Below are 17,474 nucleotides of genomic sequence, written 5' to 3'. Positions count from 1 at the left end.
CTCCAAGGAAGGAGACTCCACAACCCCTCTGGGCAGCCTGTGCCAGGGCTCCATCGCCCTCACAGTAAAATAGTTTTTTCATATGTTTAAATGGAACTTTTTGTGTTCCAGCTTCATCCCATTACCCCTTGTCCTGTTGCTAGATACAGTGGGAAAAAGGGATACCCTAAACCTCCTGACATCTACCATTTAGATATTTGTAAACATTAATAAGCTTCCTCCTCAGTCTCCCCTTTTCCAGACTAAACAGCCCCAGTTCCTGCAGCCTTTCCTCATATGAAAGATGTTCCATACCCCTGATCATCTTGGTGGCCCTATGCTGGACTCTGTACAGAAGTTCTCTGTCCCTCTTGAGCTGGGAAGCCCAGAACTGGACACAGGACTCCAGATGAGGCCTCACCAGGGCAGAGTAGAGGATGAGCAGAATCTCCCTTGACCTGCTGGCCACACTCTTCTTGATGCATCCCAGGATGCCATTGGCCTTCTTGACTATGAGGGCACATTGCTGGCTCATGTTCAGTTTATTATCAACCAGGACACCCAGGTCTCTCTCTGCAGAGCTGCTCTCCGGCAGGTCAGTCCTCAGCCTGTACTGATGCATCTGGTTGTTGCTTCCCAGATGTGGGACTCTGCACTTGTCCTTGTTGAACCTCATGAAGTTCCTCTGCCCAACTCTCAAGCCAATTGAGATCCCACTGAATGGCAGCACAGCCTTCTGGGGAATCAGCCGGTCCTCCCAGTTTGGTGTCATCTTTGGTGCCATCTTCAATCTGGTCTTGTGTAGACAGATGCTTTTCTTAAAGCAGCCAAACCAACCCAAACAAGAGGAACCTGTAGTATCAATTAGGTCTTGCATATGCATTAACAAATAATGCATACAATGCTGTTTATATTGTAGAAATTGAAGAGTAACAGGAGAAATAATTGGTATTAATTACAATGATGAAAGCTCTGTAGGAGGTGACCTGTCATGTAGATCGTTGAGCTTAACATTTACATTAGAAAATGAATGCAGTGTTACAATAGAGGTATATGCACCAGCCATGACTATTTGTGACAAGTTTAGGCAATGATGAGATACATTCAACACCAGTAGTATTCTGGTGGATTTACAGATCATCTTTACTGAGAACACATTGCAGTTACACTAGCTACCATACTAGCAAAAGGTATGTTAGGATCAGCACAAAAAATACAGACTTGCAGTTTTAAACCCCTAAATGGTGATGAATACATAGGAACCCAGGTGTTGTTGGAGGGAAGGCAATTTTCTTAAATGCTGTTGTTTTCCTTCATTTTTACCACTTCCTCCTGCTCTCTTCAAGTTTAATTTCCATCCTTGGGGAAAAATGCTGCAAATCTGCTTGTATCCATGCTACTACCTCCAACAGTGGCTAGGATAATAATCAAGACTGTAATTCAGCTTAAAGGATCTGTAGGTCTGTGCACTGATAACGCCATTCTGCAAAATATTTATCCCTGGTGGCAGACTAAGCTCGCTATTAGTGAGAGCTCCAGCTTCTGGTGTATGTTTTTTCTGTAGTTGTAAATACCTGCTGATAGATTTCAGTATGCTGCTTGTCTTTTAAAACTGTATTGTCTTCCTCTGGCTCCCAGTACCTCACAAGAAATAATTTAGAATTACTGCTTCTTTTATCAAGAAATGTGTGATACCACCTTCCAGTTCAAAATACAGGTGCAAATATCTAACATAATGTCAAGTGTGTTCATTAAAACAAGTTTCCCAAGGCTGTCTTCTGTGAATAACAATCTAGAAGGTGAGAGCAGGTGCTTGATTTAGCTATGTCTGTCTGTTTCTCTGTCTCCCATCTGCCCTTCTGCTTTCCCTTTTCCTTTTTTCCATATTAACTGTACAGCTAACCAAGGGAAACTGAACTCCACAGCATAAAACTGTTTTCCTCCTCTGTATTGTCAGCATGGCTAGGACACATGAAATTAAGCTTCAATATAACATTGTAATATTAATAAATCATAATATTGATTTATTTTCATTTGTGTTAGTGCTTTGATCTTTGTCTGAAATTGGCCAAAATATTAAAGTCTTTATTCTTGCTTTTCTCTCCCTCTTTGCTCATTGATACTTATTTTAAAGATAGAAATTGGGGTATGGTTTTTGTGAATGTGTTGAATATAAAATAGAGGGGCAGACTTTCTGCAGAACAGTTTGTGCTGCTAAGTCATGTTGGCACATTTATCATTAAGTTTTTCTCTGTTTAACAATATGCTTCAAGGCTTTATTATCTTCAGTAACTTAGGACACGTTCTACCACATTCGTCTGCATTTCACCACAACGTATGAGGGTAACATTTTTCATCTCGTATTTATGAAGTTAATGAGCCTTTAGCTGTAAATGAAGTCAATTCAGATTCAAGTTCATAGTGAATGTCCATGAATGGTGTTCTAGAATGTGACAGACTTGAGCTGGTCAATTATGTGGCAGAATTCTCTTATTGTCAGTTATATTTGCTGTAGGAAATGACTGTAACCTGTATTTAAGTGGCAGTTACAAAGATGTCTGAATGTAAAGCTATACAGAGAACTGTGACTATTTGATGGCATAGCTTTACCACCAGAATATGCCACGTGGTATAAATCTGACTGGTTCTTTTTTTGATAGTGTGCTTATAAATCATAGAACAAGCAATCTGTCTAGACTGGTAACGTGACTGGTAATGTTTTCCTGCTAATACTAGGAAACAGGGGTCACTTATGAAAATAGAACAGTTTGTGGCTGCATTTCTCTTAAATGCGTGTGTTAAGCTGCAGATTTGGAACACATTGTTACTTTGCTAATACATGGGAAGTTACAGTACAAAAATCCCTTGCTGACCTTCTTAAACTAATCTCTCCTGCGTTAGTTATTTCCTAATTTTCAGTGGGAAGACAGCAGAGTTTAAGTATGTACAGCATGTGTAAGTGGTGAGATTGATGTTCATAAAAAATTCATTGCAGTCTAAATAGAATCGAATCATCTTAATACAAAGGAAAGGTATTTCTACTTTTGGGTACTGCTGTGCATTTGCTGCATATAGATGTGTAACTGACTGCTGAGAAAACTGCCGTGCAATAAGATACAAGCCCTAGATTTAACCCTCTGGAGTTTTTGTTGCTGTTTGAAGGCAAGCTTTCATATCTTGAGAACACTGTCTTTATTTTGATTTAGGAAGGCTGTTTATTTTCCTCAACTGTTTTCTTACCTGTTCATCTCTATAGAAATCCTTTGAAATGGTCGAAAAATGCACAGGCTCTCTGTACTCAGGTACAACATTGCCATTTTTTTCTGAAGTCAGACCGCTTGCGTTTGCTCGCTGGTAATGCTCAAAGATAACAGTTCTAACCTGAGTTGTTAACTGGTACTGTGATATGCTTCAAGAAAAAAACACCCAAGAAAGTATTAAGGCTCTGAAGGATTAAGATGTATTTTCTTTCATTTGTTGTTTTCAGTTTGCTTTTGTCAATGCTGGGTCCTATGCTTCAGTAAAACAAAATTTCAAAATCAGATGAGGAAACTAGATGGGCATAACCATTAAATGTCTGTTGCAATCAGTGCTTTTCTTTGTGGCATGACAAAAATCCTTGGCTTTTAATTGTGTTGTGAATCATAATCTCATGGTCTGTGAGTATAAGCAGAGCTTGAAAATTTCATATTGTAATGGATAGTGAGTAGGAAGCTTTCAAAAGATGTGCCTTTGTTTCTGCAAAATGTGAGCTTCAATAGATGTACAATACGCTCCCAGTTAGATACAGTATCTGCCAGTTCATAGGTAAACTAGGAAGATAGCTTATCCACAGCAAGACAGTTTCTTGTTGAATGGTATTTTTCTTTGGACCTACATGTCTAGTGGTTGATTTAAAGGAAGAAAAAAATGTAGTGAAATATGTATTACTTTAAAATAGTTCTACATACTGAAGATAAGGTGGTGAAGTTCTGAATCATCTTCTGTTGGCCAGATTTCTTTTGGTGCATACCAATGTACTGCACGCTCCAGTGCACAAAGGCTGTGTTGTTACATCTTTTAATCTTTTTTTCTTTTTTATGCAGTTTTACATGATGCCCAATATAATGGGGTCGTGAAGCTTTAGCTGTTTTGGTAATATAAATAATAATTTTTGCTCAATGTACAGCAACTTTTGAGGAGACTTGTAAACAAAACTCTGCACTTTTTAAACTCTATTTTCCAATACTGCAAATAAATTAAATCTAAATAAAAGGGCAGAATTATTTTGAAACACCATTTTTAAAGCAATAGCAACATGCCAACCTGTTTCTCTGTAAAATATACTCATATAAACACTCTTTAAAATTCAATTTTAAAGTTTCCATGGAGACCTAAGCTGCAGAAGCTGGCTGTAGAAAAACATGAATGTTTCTGAGAAAATAGCATTTTCATGCACTTGGAGTTATTTGAGTTCAACTCTGCTATTCTTAGGTTCCACCTTTTATGGTGTCTGATAAAAAAAAGTTGACAATTGCACAAGTGTTTTCAAATAATCACAGTAAAAAAGTCTGAGTGTATGTCCAGCCTGAAAAACTGGCACATAAAATAATAAAGTATTCTCCAGATAGCTCCTAAGAAACGTGCTCCTGAGTGTAGCAGCGTCCTGGGCTGTGTCAACAAGAATATAGCCAGTTGCTTAGGGGAAGGGATTGTCCTCTGCTTAGTGTTGGTTAGACCATGCCAATTTGGGGGCCTTGAGTACAAGACCAGTATTAGTGAACTGAAGTGAGCTCAGCAGAGAGCCTCATGTTGGTTGTGGGCAGGAAGGAAGGCTGAGGCAGCAAGGCTTGTTCAAGCTCAAGGAGAAGCAGTTTTGGGCAGAACTAAGTCACCTGACTGTACCTACAAGAAGATCAATAACATCAGTTCTACATGGTGGGATAAAGAGAGCCAAGGAATATAAATTGAAACAAGTCCAGCTGAATATAAATTAAAAAATGAGGACAGTCAGACACTGGAATGGGTTTTCCAGAGTAGCTGTGTGGTCTCCATAGCTGAAGGTTTTCAAGACCATGATAATCTGACCTTATAGCCAACCCTGCTTTGAGTATGAGGGTGGATATAGAGGCCTTTTGAGGTCCCCTTTCAATGTGAATGACTCTGTCTCTGGGAATGATCAATGCAGATTTTCTACAAGGCAAATACTGTTGCAATAAAGATTTAATTAGTCTCTATTGAGTTGGATCTTACCCAATATATTCATAGTGATTTTCCAGCTGCATTTTGAAAAGCTGAGGATGGTATAGAGGACGTTAAAACATGATTAGCCTCTGGGATAAGCAGGAGATGAAAATACAGCTGAGAGAAAAACCTAGGTACACTTTGGAAGTTTTTTTTTGTGATTTGAGCATTACATGGCACCCAGACTCAAATTTCTGTCAATCTGAGCATGAGAAGCTGAAGAGAAACATATAACACTTTAGACTTGCTTTTCTTCCACGTCTCTCTCTGCAGAAATATGATTGTTAAGTTTCCTATGAGGCTGTATCCTGGGGAAAATTATCCAAACCATGGAAAGTTTGCTTTTTTCATGAACTTCCCATGTACTGATTTCCAAGTTTACTCAGAAATTATTCATAATGGACCTACTATCACGTAAGAATGTTTCAGAAAGATTCAGTGGAGTCTTATGTCCTCTTCTATACTGGAATAAGGATTGTCTGCATCTGCCTACTAACATTAGTACTTACATCAGCTGCAGCATTTAACACCCCCTAGTAGATTGCAAAACAGAAATCTGAAAATCAGATTTGCCCCACTGGAACTTTCAAGACTCTTACAAGTAAGACTGATAAAATCAGTGTAATCTAGTGAGATATTTTGATGGTTAAGTAGGAAAAATGTGCCCTGGAATCATTGTCCTATCTACAGAAAAGGATTTTGGTTGAATACAAGCATGGCTATGTTGACATTTGTTTAGAAAGAACCAATACCAACATACTATACATGTAATTTTGGTTCTCGGATAAATGGATTTCATTGTTTATTTCTCTCTGTACTAGGAGATGCAATATAATTCTTCCAAATAACAGTCAATTTTCTATTTTGTATCAATTTTTTAGAAATTTTGTTAGATGATTAAATAAATCACCACCCTTCCTTAGTCTCTATAGATGAGACTTCTAGAAACAAATTATTTAATTCTTTTGTATCTTGAGGACAGTTGTGTCTGGAAATAAGAACAAAATGAGATCTAATTCTGTCATATTTGTTTCCTTACAGTGAAAGATTTTTTTTAAGACTGAATAGAAATGGTTTGCCAAAATGCCCAGAAAGGCCTGAAAGACACTGTTCTCTCTTTGTGGTGAGTTTTTCCTAGTCTCAATCTCTGTCATGTTGAGCACTGAAAACAGAAGTTGGATGAAATTGTTATTTACTTACATTGGATTGTAACGTGGATTGGATGTGGATGATATTATGAACATCAACTCTAAAGGCTGATTGAAGCGTATTCCTCAACTATCAACCTGAATATTTTCTATCAATTTGTTGCCACTCATCTAAACTTGCCCATGGGCACATTTACCAATCTGTCTCCCTGCAAAAAGGAGCAGTTAGTTTTCCTGTTTGTGCTTTTTGCACCCAAAAGATTGTTTGTACAGCATTCTGTACTTGCAGAATATTTGGAATTGCACAAAAGCATCACTGCTGTTCAAGGCACACAGTGAGTCTCTTGTGTCTTCCCACTGATTTTGCTGCTTTACAGTATATTCTAACTCATGATATTTTAGGACAGTCATTTTGAGTGCACAACCGCCAATTTGAAGGATTAAAAGGATAATTTATGCTCTATGAATGAACTCACAGTTCATTTTTCACTTTCACTGGCAGTGAAAGCAATGTGTAAAGATGTCTTTAAATATCTCATTTTAATCAGGAGTTAGAAATAATGAGGTTCTGATCTTGTGCAGGACTTGGGTAGCAGTGAACTCAGGAAGGACATCTATATCACTGTGCACATTATCCGAATAGGTAGGTATAATCATCTGTGAGTAGAAATGTTACATTTGTTAGACATATGATAGTAAAGAATACTGCTCAGGGTCAGCTCTGGAATTATTTTATGTTATTTTTCATCTGTATTACTTACTGACTTTAGATTCAGGATATTTTGTTTCTATCACAAAACAAAATGGAAGTGTCAAAACCAAACTGTGTTAAGATGATGGAGTTGACACTGTGGAGTCCATTCTTGTTCCAAGGAGTAATTTCAGACATCCTTTTAGAAAAACTTTCCTGGAAATTTAACCTGTCTAATTAGTATGAGATACCAGATACCCACCAAGTCATTCTATACCTCCCTCTCCTAAACTTGACAGGAGATAGAAAAATATAATAAGAGGTTTGTGTGTCAAGATAAGGACAGGGAGATCACTCAGCAATTAGTGTCATGGACAAAACAGACCTAACTTGGAGAGAAATGGTTTGATTTGTTAATGAACAATCAAAACAGAGCAGGGAGATGATAAATAAAATTGAATCTTAAAACACCTCTCCCCACCCTCCTTCTTTCCTAGGACTTTCCTTCCTTCCCCCATAGTGGGGCAGAAGGACGGGGGATAGGAGTCAGGTCATTACAGATGGACTTTGCTGCTGCTTTTTCTCAGGGGGAGGCCTCCTCACACTTCCCACAGCTACAACGTGGAGTCTCTCACATGGGAGATGGTTCTCCTCAAACTTCTTTAACATGTGTCCTTCCCAAGGGCTACGGTTCTTCATGAGCTGCTCTGGCATGGGGCCTCCCATGGGGCAGCTCTTCACACTCTGCCCCAGTGTGGGTCATCCATGGGGAGAACAGTCCTTCAGGTACCGACTGCTCCAACATGAATCTCTTAAAGGACCTCAAGTCCTGACAGCAAAGCTACTCACTGTCTTGTACGCCCCTTTCCCATGAACTCCCAGGTCCTGCCAGGAACTTGCTCGAACATGGGTTTCCCACAGTCACAGCCTCCTACAGGCATCCATCTGCTCTGGTGTCCTCCCCAGGCTGCAAGTAGGTCTCTGCTCCCCAGTGGCCTCCATGAACTGCAGAGGCACAGCTGCCTCAGCATGGTCCTCACCACAGGTCACAGGGGAGTCTTTCTTCCAGGACCTAAGCACCCTCCTCCCCCTCCTTCTCCACTGACCTTGGTGTCTGTAGAGATGTTTTCACATTCGCACTCCCTTCTGCTGCTGCTGCCGTTTAGCAACTGCGCAGCAACTTCTTCCCCTTCTCAAATACATTATTCACAGAGGCATTACCTCAGTCACTAATTGGCCAGGCCTTGGGCAGTGTCAGGTCCATCTTAGAACTGACTAGCAATGACCCTATCAGCTACAGGGGAGGCTTCTTGCTTTATTTAAAAATGCCATCTCAGTAGACCCCCCACTACCAAAACCTGGCCTAGACAAAACCAGTACAATATCTGAAATTCTTGAGATATATTTTGCTTCTGCCTGACCCCTTTAAAAAGAGGAGAGAGTCAAGTTGAGAAAATCTAATAATTTTAATGCCTGATGCTATAAACAATGATTGATTCCTCTAGAACAAAGCAGAAAAGAAGAAATTTATATGTTTGTGTTAGGTGTTTATTTAAGAAGTTATCCTCTGGGCTGTATTGATGTGAAACAATAATCTTCGGGTCTGCTTCTGGCTCTTAAATACATTGTTTTCTTTGTAAACTGTCTCTGTGGTTGCAAAGAGCAGCCTTGAGAGGTGTCCCAGCTCAAGGGGAGAGCTCATAGAAGGCTGTCATATTTAATGAGATAAAGTGGATAGCTTGTACGCACAACCTTCTCTGTTCCTTGATAAATAAATCTTGAAAAAGATCACCTGGTATTCATGTGCTAATCACATAATGAATGTTCTCCTTTGTGGGTTTCCTAGAGGAATTAGTGGCCCAGCTATGATTCAGGCCTTTAACTCCTTTGAAGCCTGTACCAACATCTACCGCTAATTTGGTTAAAGGGGATCAAGTGCATCTGACTCATCAATGTAGTACTAAATATAACTTTCTTACTTTTTAAAAAATATATTCTGAGTTGAAATATAGTCACTCTAACTTATGCTGAGTTCAGAAACAACTTTTTTCAAAGTAAACACTAGTTTACAACTTTGAGGAATATTTTTCCTTGCATTTTCATGCTGCTTTATCAAAAATATAAAAATAGTGTATTTTGTTTTTATTGGCAAGGACTGGAAAAAGATATGATAAACTCTGATGTAATGTAAGAATATTTGGTAAGAATAAATGTTTTAAAGAAGAATAAGAAATAGATTTTTTTTTTCTATTGTACAGTTTTAAAATATATTCTCATTCAAGTTTATAAATGAATCACTGAAATATTAAAAAGTTAAAATACAATTTATATGCTGCAGGGTGTGAAAATGAGCAATTACTCTTATAGCAGCTGTGATGCATAGGAATATTTGGAGAAAGCATTACCCTGCAGCTGCTGCAGCCGTAGGCTTTTCTTGTCAGAAGTTAAGACTTGGTGGAAAAGATACAGAGCTGCCAGTGCAAAATTGAATAAAATAATTAGAAAGAGGGCAGTTTCAAATGCCAGGAACACAGTGAGAAGATTGATCAATTTTGTTTAAATCAAATAGAAAAGGCTAGGAAAAATATTTCATTTCAAATCTGTTTTCCTTGGCTGCCTTCTTCCTTTCCTTATAAATTGTTCTTCTGGCCTCTATCATCTTTCCTCCCTGTGTTTCATCTCCACTTGATTTTTGTGCAGCTGGTTGATTATTCCTTTGCTAGCCAGTTGCCTATTCAATTGCTAAATTTTAATGGCTCAGTTGCAACACCTCTCATATGAATCACGAGTAGCAACAAGCACAGTAAAATAATTCTTATTAGATAGCAAATGTTGAACATTTTGTCACATCTGAACTCTAATTTAATTTGATGGTGTCATGAGTATGCTGTCACTGAATATCAGAAAGTGGAGTGTTGAGGGGAGGTCATGACAGGATGAGCAGTACCTCTGTCTGAGACCTTTCAAGATTGCTACTAGATACACTATGTATTTAGTGGACTTCCTGTACTATTTGTGTACTGGATGGACCAGATTTGTAATGGCTGCAGTTGGCATTGTCTACTCAGACCTGTCACCATACTGAGAAGGATTGCTCTCTGCCTCCCTTCTGTGGTTTTAAGACAGACAGTTCCATGGTTTATGTATCAAATATGTATTTTGTTTGGCAGGACGAATGGGAGCTGGAGAAAAGAAAAATGCCTGCAATGTACAATATAGACGGCCCTTTGGCTGTGCAGTCCTCAGTATTGCAGATTTACTAGCAGGAGATTCAAAGGATGACCTCGTCTTAAAAGTATACATGTAAGGAATATCTTTTTCTTAATTTTAAAAATGGTCTTAGAGTCAGTTTTCATCAGAAGCAATGGTGTTAAATGCAGTACAAGTAGACAGCTATAGCTCCTTTCTGTTCCAAAAACATATAGTAGCTAATTTTTTTTTTTCCAGTTTGGAAATTTTAGCTAGTTCTACAGATGTGTTTATAAAGTGGGATAATATTAAAGATAAAGGTTACATCCTTTTACATCTTTGTTACGTTTCAAGATTTTTCTCATCCTTGTAAATGCTTCTGGAGCTTTCTTTTTATGGCAACGTGAAGTGCTTTTAGGACTTGTTTAAATGCCTTGTGCTGCCTAGGCAGCTGGTGGAAGTACTTTATAACTACAGGAAAAAAAGCAGGCAGAGCGTCATTTTGTGAAATGAAGCAATTGTATAATAGGAATAACAAAAGTGTAAAAGGCAGTTAGTGCTGGAGAATGAAACATCAAAACTGGATTTTAAAATGAATGGTTGATTAAATAGTGGATTTTGACTGATAGTAATTGGAAGAAAGTTCAATTTTCTTGTCATAGAAACACAGTGCATGTAACTTCCTGCTGATCTTGGACATTATAGGAAGAACTGTTTTGTGGAGTGATCTATTCTAAGTACCTCAGCCTGGGACACATTGTTGTACACATGAGGAAGTTCAATCCTTCCCAGGGTTAGCACTCAAATCTTGAAGCCAGAGAAGTCTTTCAGGCAGCCTTTCTCTTCTCTATATATCCATCTGTGCTGAATTAGAGCTGTTGAAATCAGTGCCGCAGAGTAAAGAGATTTAGTGTGATAGTGGAAATGCAGGCTGGATCTTTAGACTCACAGGATGTCAAAGTCAAATAAATGTTCACTGTTGGTCAATAGATAGTTAGATTTGTCTAATTTTCTTTTTAACCTTGCCTGTTTTTTTAAAATAACAGAAACAATGGAAGAAGAAATATCACTCAAAACCAGGTTTTATGCTTAAGACTAACTTGATCTAAACGATGAAAAGTGATCATTAGAACATGATCAGTTTTACCTTACAGAAAAGCAGCTGTTTTCTGAATGTATACTGAAATACACATGAACGGAATATACACTGAAATTTCACTGACTACCTCATGAAGGTCACATTGTGTTTTAAATAACTTTTGAAGTGTATAGCACAGATTTTTCTATCTGCTAAGACTGGCTCTGGGTCTCCTTGGGTGTCACAAGTTAGATTTCTGTGTGACTTAGCGCTGAAAGAGAAATCTGTATGCACGATGAACTTGGTCACGGCTGAATTCCTGAGCGTAATTGCTCATATCTTTCTCTTATCCTTTGCCACACAAAGCAGATATTTCCATGGTGCCATGCTCAAATGTTAAGAGCACACTCACCCTTTCCATTGTGACAGGCAGTTTCATAGGGCTTTATTACTTCCTATTGTGTTATTAGTTTTGTGAAAAAAAGGGGATTTTTTTAAGAGATATATGGTGAAGCAAGTATGAAGAGCTTGTGTTCCTATTTAATAGTTAAGAAAGTTATGATTTTTCCAGGTGCAACACAGAGAGTGACTGGTACCAGATCCATGAAAATATAATTAAAAAGTTGAATGCACGTTATAACTTGACAGGCTCCAATGCAGGTGAGTCAGTTGCTACGTTTCTGTTTGCATTCTTATGGTTGTCCTATTTTTCCAAATGAAGTGGCTCTATTTTAGAAGGACTAATGTTTATAAGAAAATTTATAAGAAATAAGACTATTTCATTTAGAGAAAAATACTCAGATGAAAATGTATGATCTTGCTGTTTGTGTGCACACCAGAAAAAAAAAATCATTGAATTTTCATCAACATGAACTTCTGTTGTGAGCTGAGGAGCTGTGGAATTCTGTTCACGTGTCGGGCTGATGAAATTATTGATCCGTGTTACTTGACATTTCTCCTTCAAGTTTTCATCAGGAATATAAACTTTGCCATTGACATTGTGTATTAAACCTCAGAAAAAAATGAACTGTGAGCTAACAGTGTGATCTGCATTCCTACTGACAGCTCTGCATTCCAACTGAGAAAGATGCAGAGTCAATATCTAAGAACTTAGCAGTAATCCTCCAGTGTCAGCCGTATGGTACAGGAATGATCATGAAAATAAATTCAGGTGTGAGACTTCAGAATTGGGAGACAACTGTCCTTTGTTATTATGAGATGATAATTTGACCTGTAGGAGAAGTTGAATTTTCTTTTTTTTTTGCTGTTTTTTAAAAAATACCAATTAAATCTATATGGATGTTTTGATAACTTTTGTTAACTTTTTCAGAATGCTGTCATACAGGGGCAAACTTGAAATGGAAGCTATGTCTATTGTCTGTTGTATTCAAATATTGCTTTGTCACTGTGAAACATTAATTAGTTGAAATATGACTTCAGAAAAAATCTCATATGAATTGATTTTACTGGTTGTACTGTAATTATAATTCCTTTTATGTCATAGACTTCATGCTTCTTTAACTTGGTTTCGAGCATAATGATTGTCTTGAAAATGTGTGTTCAATGGTCTTTAGCGGATAATCAAGAAGGATATTAAAGCTCATGTTATTTATCAAGACCAAAGTTACATAGGTTACCATTTCTAATCCTATTATTTTCTTGTATGGAATCTACACATACACTTACATATATTTTAAGTTTAGTATATCGTGCATCTTATTGGACAGTAACTACAAAAATAATGTAGTGAAAATACAACAGCACATTACTGAGTATGTTTAATGTTGGACTTCTTAAGTATGTTAACCACATTAATGAAAAACAACTTATTCCTGGTTATTCTGACTGTCCATTCAGTACCTGCTTACTTTTGACATGTCACTTATGCTATTTCATTCTCATGAAAGAAGAGTTTGCAGTTAAATATCCAGTTGTCCTAGGAGATATACTCTTAATTATGTGAATATTCAACATGAAAGGCACATGGGACATGAATTTTTTTTCCAGATTATAGGGTGCTGGAAAATGAAAGTAGCAAATTGAAGATCAGGTACATTTTGAGAAGGGCTACTGGGGGAGGGAAGCAAAGAGTTCCAATAGTGCATGTGAAGGCTGGAGAGGGAAAGAGGAAGTGAGCAGTAATGTCATTTTGAGTACTGAGCAACTAAAAGATAAACTATAAAAGGTTATTTACATCACACACATTAAATTTGTTTCCCTGCAACTGCTTAGCAGACTGAAAACGCACTTGCATGATTTTAGCAATACGTTCAGATACTTCTGCTGACACCTCATGGAAAATTTTGTTGTTACACTCCTTTTTATTTTTCCTTTGCTACCTTTTTCTGTATTAGCATTGCATGACTGATTCTGAAGCCTCATTAGCCTTGTCTACCACCTTACATTTGCCAAAAAATGAGATAATCCTGCATTACTGGAGACATTGGTTCTTTCTCTCACTTGGGAACTGACGTAGTTATGGTCCTCCAACTCGATCCTGTGTCATTGATCACCACCCTCTGGGTTCTGTCATTCAGCCAGCTCTCGATCCACCTCACCATTAACTCTGCCAAGCCACACTGTCTGAGCTTTCTGAAGAGGATGTTATGGGACACAGTGTCAAAAGCTTTGCTGAAGTCAAGATAAATGCCATCCACTGCTCTCCCCTCATCTAGCCAGCCAGTTATGTACTCATATGAGGCTATCAGGCTGGTTAGACAGGATTTCCCCATGGTGAATCCATGTTGACTCCCCCTGATAATCTTCCAGATTTCTGGGGAAAACTAAAAAGAAACTCAAATAGTACTTTCAGTGTCTTAAACTTAAAACACCCATTGCTAGACCATAACATTTGTATCTAGCATTCAGACTCTCACTCCTCAAAAAAATACTTTTTCTACTTCAAGTTGTGACAGTTCTGAAATACAGAATCTTCTTGGACTGTATTCTCAGCTTATGTCTAAAAAAGATCAAACTAGGAGAGGACCGTGGAGCATGTCTGCAGATAGCAGCATCTTCAGAATATCCCTGCCTGGAATTACCAGCTCTTTTTTTTTTCAGATTAGATTTTGAGGACCTTGACTTCCCGTGTCCCTTTACAGGATAGACACACACAGAGAGCAAAGGTGTCATCCCTGTTCATATGCTGATGGTTTCTCTCACTGTTTTGCTTAATTGACAAGAGGCCCCATTCTTCATTGTCATTCTCTTGTGAAGTTGTTTTCTTTTGTGTGACATGGGTTTGAGACACTAGCAAATCCTCATTGAGCAATTTACATCCCACTACCTCAAACATAATTGATAGTGTCACTTACAAAGCAAAAGGAATCAGGGCCATTCTGCTGCTGCAGTTTTTTACAAGGCTTCATTGCAGGCTCCCGTGACCAACTCTCAGATCCAAGACCAGAAACACCTGTGTTTCATAGATGACCACATATACACACTAGTTCCTGTGTGATTCTATGAAAGATGATTTACTGTCACTTCTTAATAAAGCCCAGAAAGCAGCAGGAGACAGATGTTCATCTCCTTTCCTCTTCTCAGATGATGCAGGAATGAAAGGACACAGTCTTATGGACAGTCTACTGGAGTGTGAGCTAGAATGTGTTTTCTGCATAAATTTGCAGCCTAAGAGAGACTAGAGTAGCAAGTAATAGTGGACGAACTTGCTATTCACCACTAGTCTTTGCAGTTGGTGTCAGGTGCCAGCTTACTGAAAGAAACATGGTTGCCTAGTGTAGGTGATCAAAGGCTGAACTGTACAGCCTTTGCTGTGTTTAGTAGCACTGAAATTTCTTATACTGAGATTGTAGTATTTGTAGAATAAGTACTATTAGATCTAGATGATTTTGTAATTAAACAACACAGATTTCAGTTAATACCTGGAGTGGAGATGACTATAAAAACTTTTTCCTTAGAATTAGAAGCTTGTCACTTTGGTTTAAAATGCAAAAGTAACAAGGAAAATAGCATATTTCTGTAGATGCGGGACCAGATATTAGTGTAATGTGTACCGCAGATAAAGAAAATACTTACTTGCTTCTCTGAAACCATGTGAAATTATCCATTATCCTTTTATGGTATATTTTAGATAGTGAAACCTAGCCAAAGACCTTGCTTTTATATCAAAGCTTACGCTGCTATCAATTGTCAACATCTCTTTGTAGGGTTTGAGTTTGAGTCATAGTTGCAGATATTGTTCTTTGGGTATAAGTGTGAAACCATACTTCTGAACCTTTCTTGGGAGTGCAATAAACAAATAGTACTGGATGTGAGCTGCTTTTCTCTTAATAAAGCAGACATTAATGCACAAAGTGCCTTGTAAACTGTTATTGATCATATAATAGCTGCTTCATTTGTCTACAGAATTACTGTGCCACAAGCGATCCTGTTGGTATTTAAAATGGTTTGAAGTATGTTTTAGGACAAGAGGCAAGAGAAGAAGGCCAAATCTGCTTGTCATTAAGCATAAATTTATAAAATAATGAATAAAAGTCAGAGAATGCTACTCTGATGCTACATATGTACAATTACAGTTTACTTGGGGTGTTTTTTTCTGATTTTTACTAATAAGTTATCATGTGCAACTTAATATTCTTGCTCCTAGAACCGCCTTTCTTTTTTCCCTAGTTCTTTCAAAAGTTGAAACATATGTTTTTTAATACAGCACATGATGATGATGGAAGGAATGTCAGTAATTGGATTAGTGCTTTATGTCTACTGATTGGCGCAGTCCTTTGGGCTCTGAAGTTGAGGGTTCTTATCCACAAAAATTACCCACTTAGAAATGTGAGCAAGTTATACAATTAACCAGTGATGCTTCTTACTGTAATGCCTAATTAAACATCATCTTCATCATCTTCAAAGTACCCCCATGGGCACAAGATCTTCTTGTAGATGCCTAAAGCTAAGGTAACTTTCATTTCCACCAGTTATTAAAATTGAGAACAAATGGGCAGCTGGATTTACCCAGGGCACTTGCACTGTCAGGATATGGGTGAGCTAGATTTAGCTGCATGGAACTAGGCTGAAAAAAAATGCTGGAGATGTGGCTCCTGTGCCTGTACTATTTCAGGGAATACATAAATATTCACTGGGTTATATCATAGAAATTTACTCCAGTATTTGAGATATTCTTCAAAGAAAGAAAATGTCTTGGTTCAGACTCTGATTTGGAAAAGGATTTTGAGTCTGTCTGATGTCCCAGATGAGCATGCTAATCACTTGGCTTCTCACACTTCCCTTCAGCAACTGTTCAAATTTATATACAGTCAGAAATATTCATTATACCGTGGGGAAAGTGAAAGTGTCTCTAAAACCTGCCAAGTAGCACATGATTTTCCTAAGTGTGATTCGTATTCATGTCCTCTTAGCAAATCCTATAGAGGAGAGATTTCAACCTTGATTTTAAGTTACATGTGGATAATCTCCCCAATGTGTTCTCTTACAAAAAAGTATATTAAAAATTTGATGAAAAATGTACTGCAACTTCCTCTTTTTTAGCTGTCCTTTGAGAAGTAAGACTGAATAGCTTAGAGGATGCGAGATATTCCTTTTTGCTCCACTTTTTAGTTTTCCAACATTCTCCTGTGTAAACTCTTGTGTAAATCATAGAATCATAGAATGGTAGGGGTTGGAAGCGACCTTTAGAGATCATCTAGTCCAACCTCCCTGCAGAAGAAGTTCCACCTAGATCAGGTCGCATAGGAACATGTCCAAGTGGGACCTCCAAGGAAGGAAACTCCACAACCCCTCTGGGCAGCCTGTGCCACTGCTCCCTCACACTCACAGTGAAATAGTTTTTTCTTATGTTTAAGTGGAACTTTTTGTGTTCCAGCTTCATCACAAAATGCTAATTTAGATTCCCTTGTAATGTCTTGAAAAGCTGCATATGCCTCATGAGGTAATTTTTTAGAGCTGAGACAAGGATAGACACGATTTTCAGTTGTTACAACAAAGGAGGTGAAAATCCTTTCAAATCCTATAGAGATTAAGTTACTGGTGTAAAGAAATTTTAAGCGTATCTAGCTGCTTTGTAGCTTTAGAGTATAGCATAGATTCCAGGAAAATAGCAAATGTGATGGAAAGGTCTTTCTGTGCCGTTATGTTGGAATCCTCTGATGAACTAGACAAGAGTGGTGTAACCAAATTGCATGTTTACTGAACA

At 37.9% G+C, this 17,474-nt stretch overlaps 1 protein-coding gene across 2 annotated transcripts in view; it reads left to right on the top strand.

Annotated features, from left to right (window-relative positions):
• Positions 1 to 17,474, top strand: part of DOCK4 (dedicator of cytokinesis 4) — a 242,306-nt gene that overhangs the window by 113,632 nt on the left and 111,200 nt on the right. For both annotated transcript variants that reach the window (XM_062017381.1, XM_062017372.1), the window contains exons 9-12: positions 6,244 to 6,325; positions 6,933 to 6,993; positions 10,212 to 10,344; positions 11,880 to 11,968. In XM_062017381.1, the coding sequence (XP_061873365.1) occupies positions 6,244 to 6,325; positions 6,933 to 6,993; positions 10,212 to 10,344; positions 11,880 to 11,968 (365 nt within the window). The remainder of the gene's footprint in view (positions 1 to 6,243; positions 6,326 to 6,932; positions 6,994 to 10,211; positions 10,345 to 11,879; positions 11,969 to 17,474) is intronic.

This window comes from Colius striatus, chromosome 1 (assembly GCF_028858725.1).
Source record: "Colius striatus isolate bColStr4 chromosome 1, bColStr4.1.hap1, whole genome shotgun sequence".
Classification (NCBI taxonomy): Eukaryota; Metazoa; Chordata; class Aves; order Coliiformes; family Coliidae; genus Colius; species Colius striatus.
Note: the sequence above shows the minus strand (reverse complement) of the source record. Positions and strands in the feature narration are given on the sequence as shown.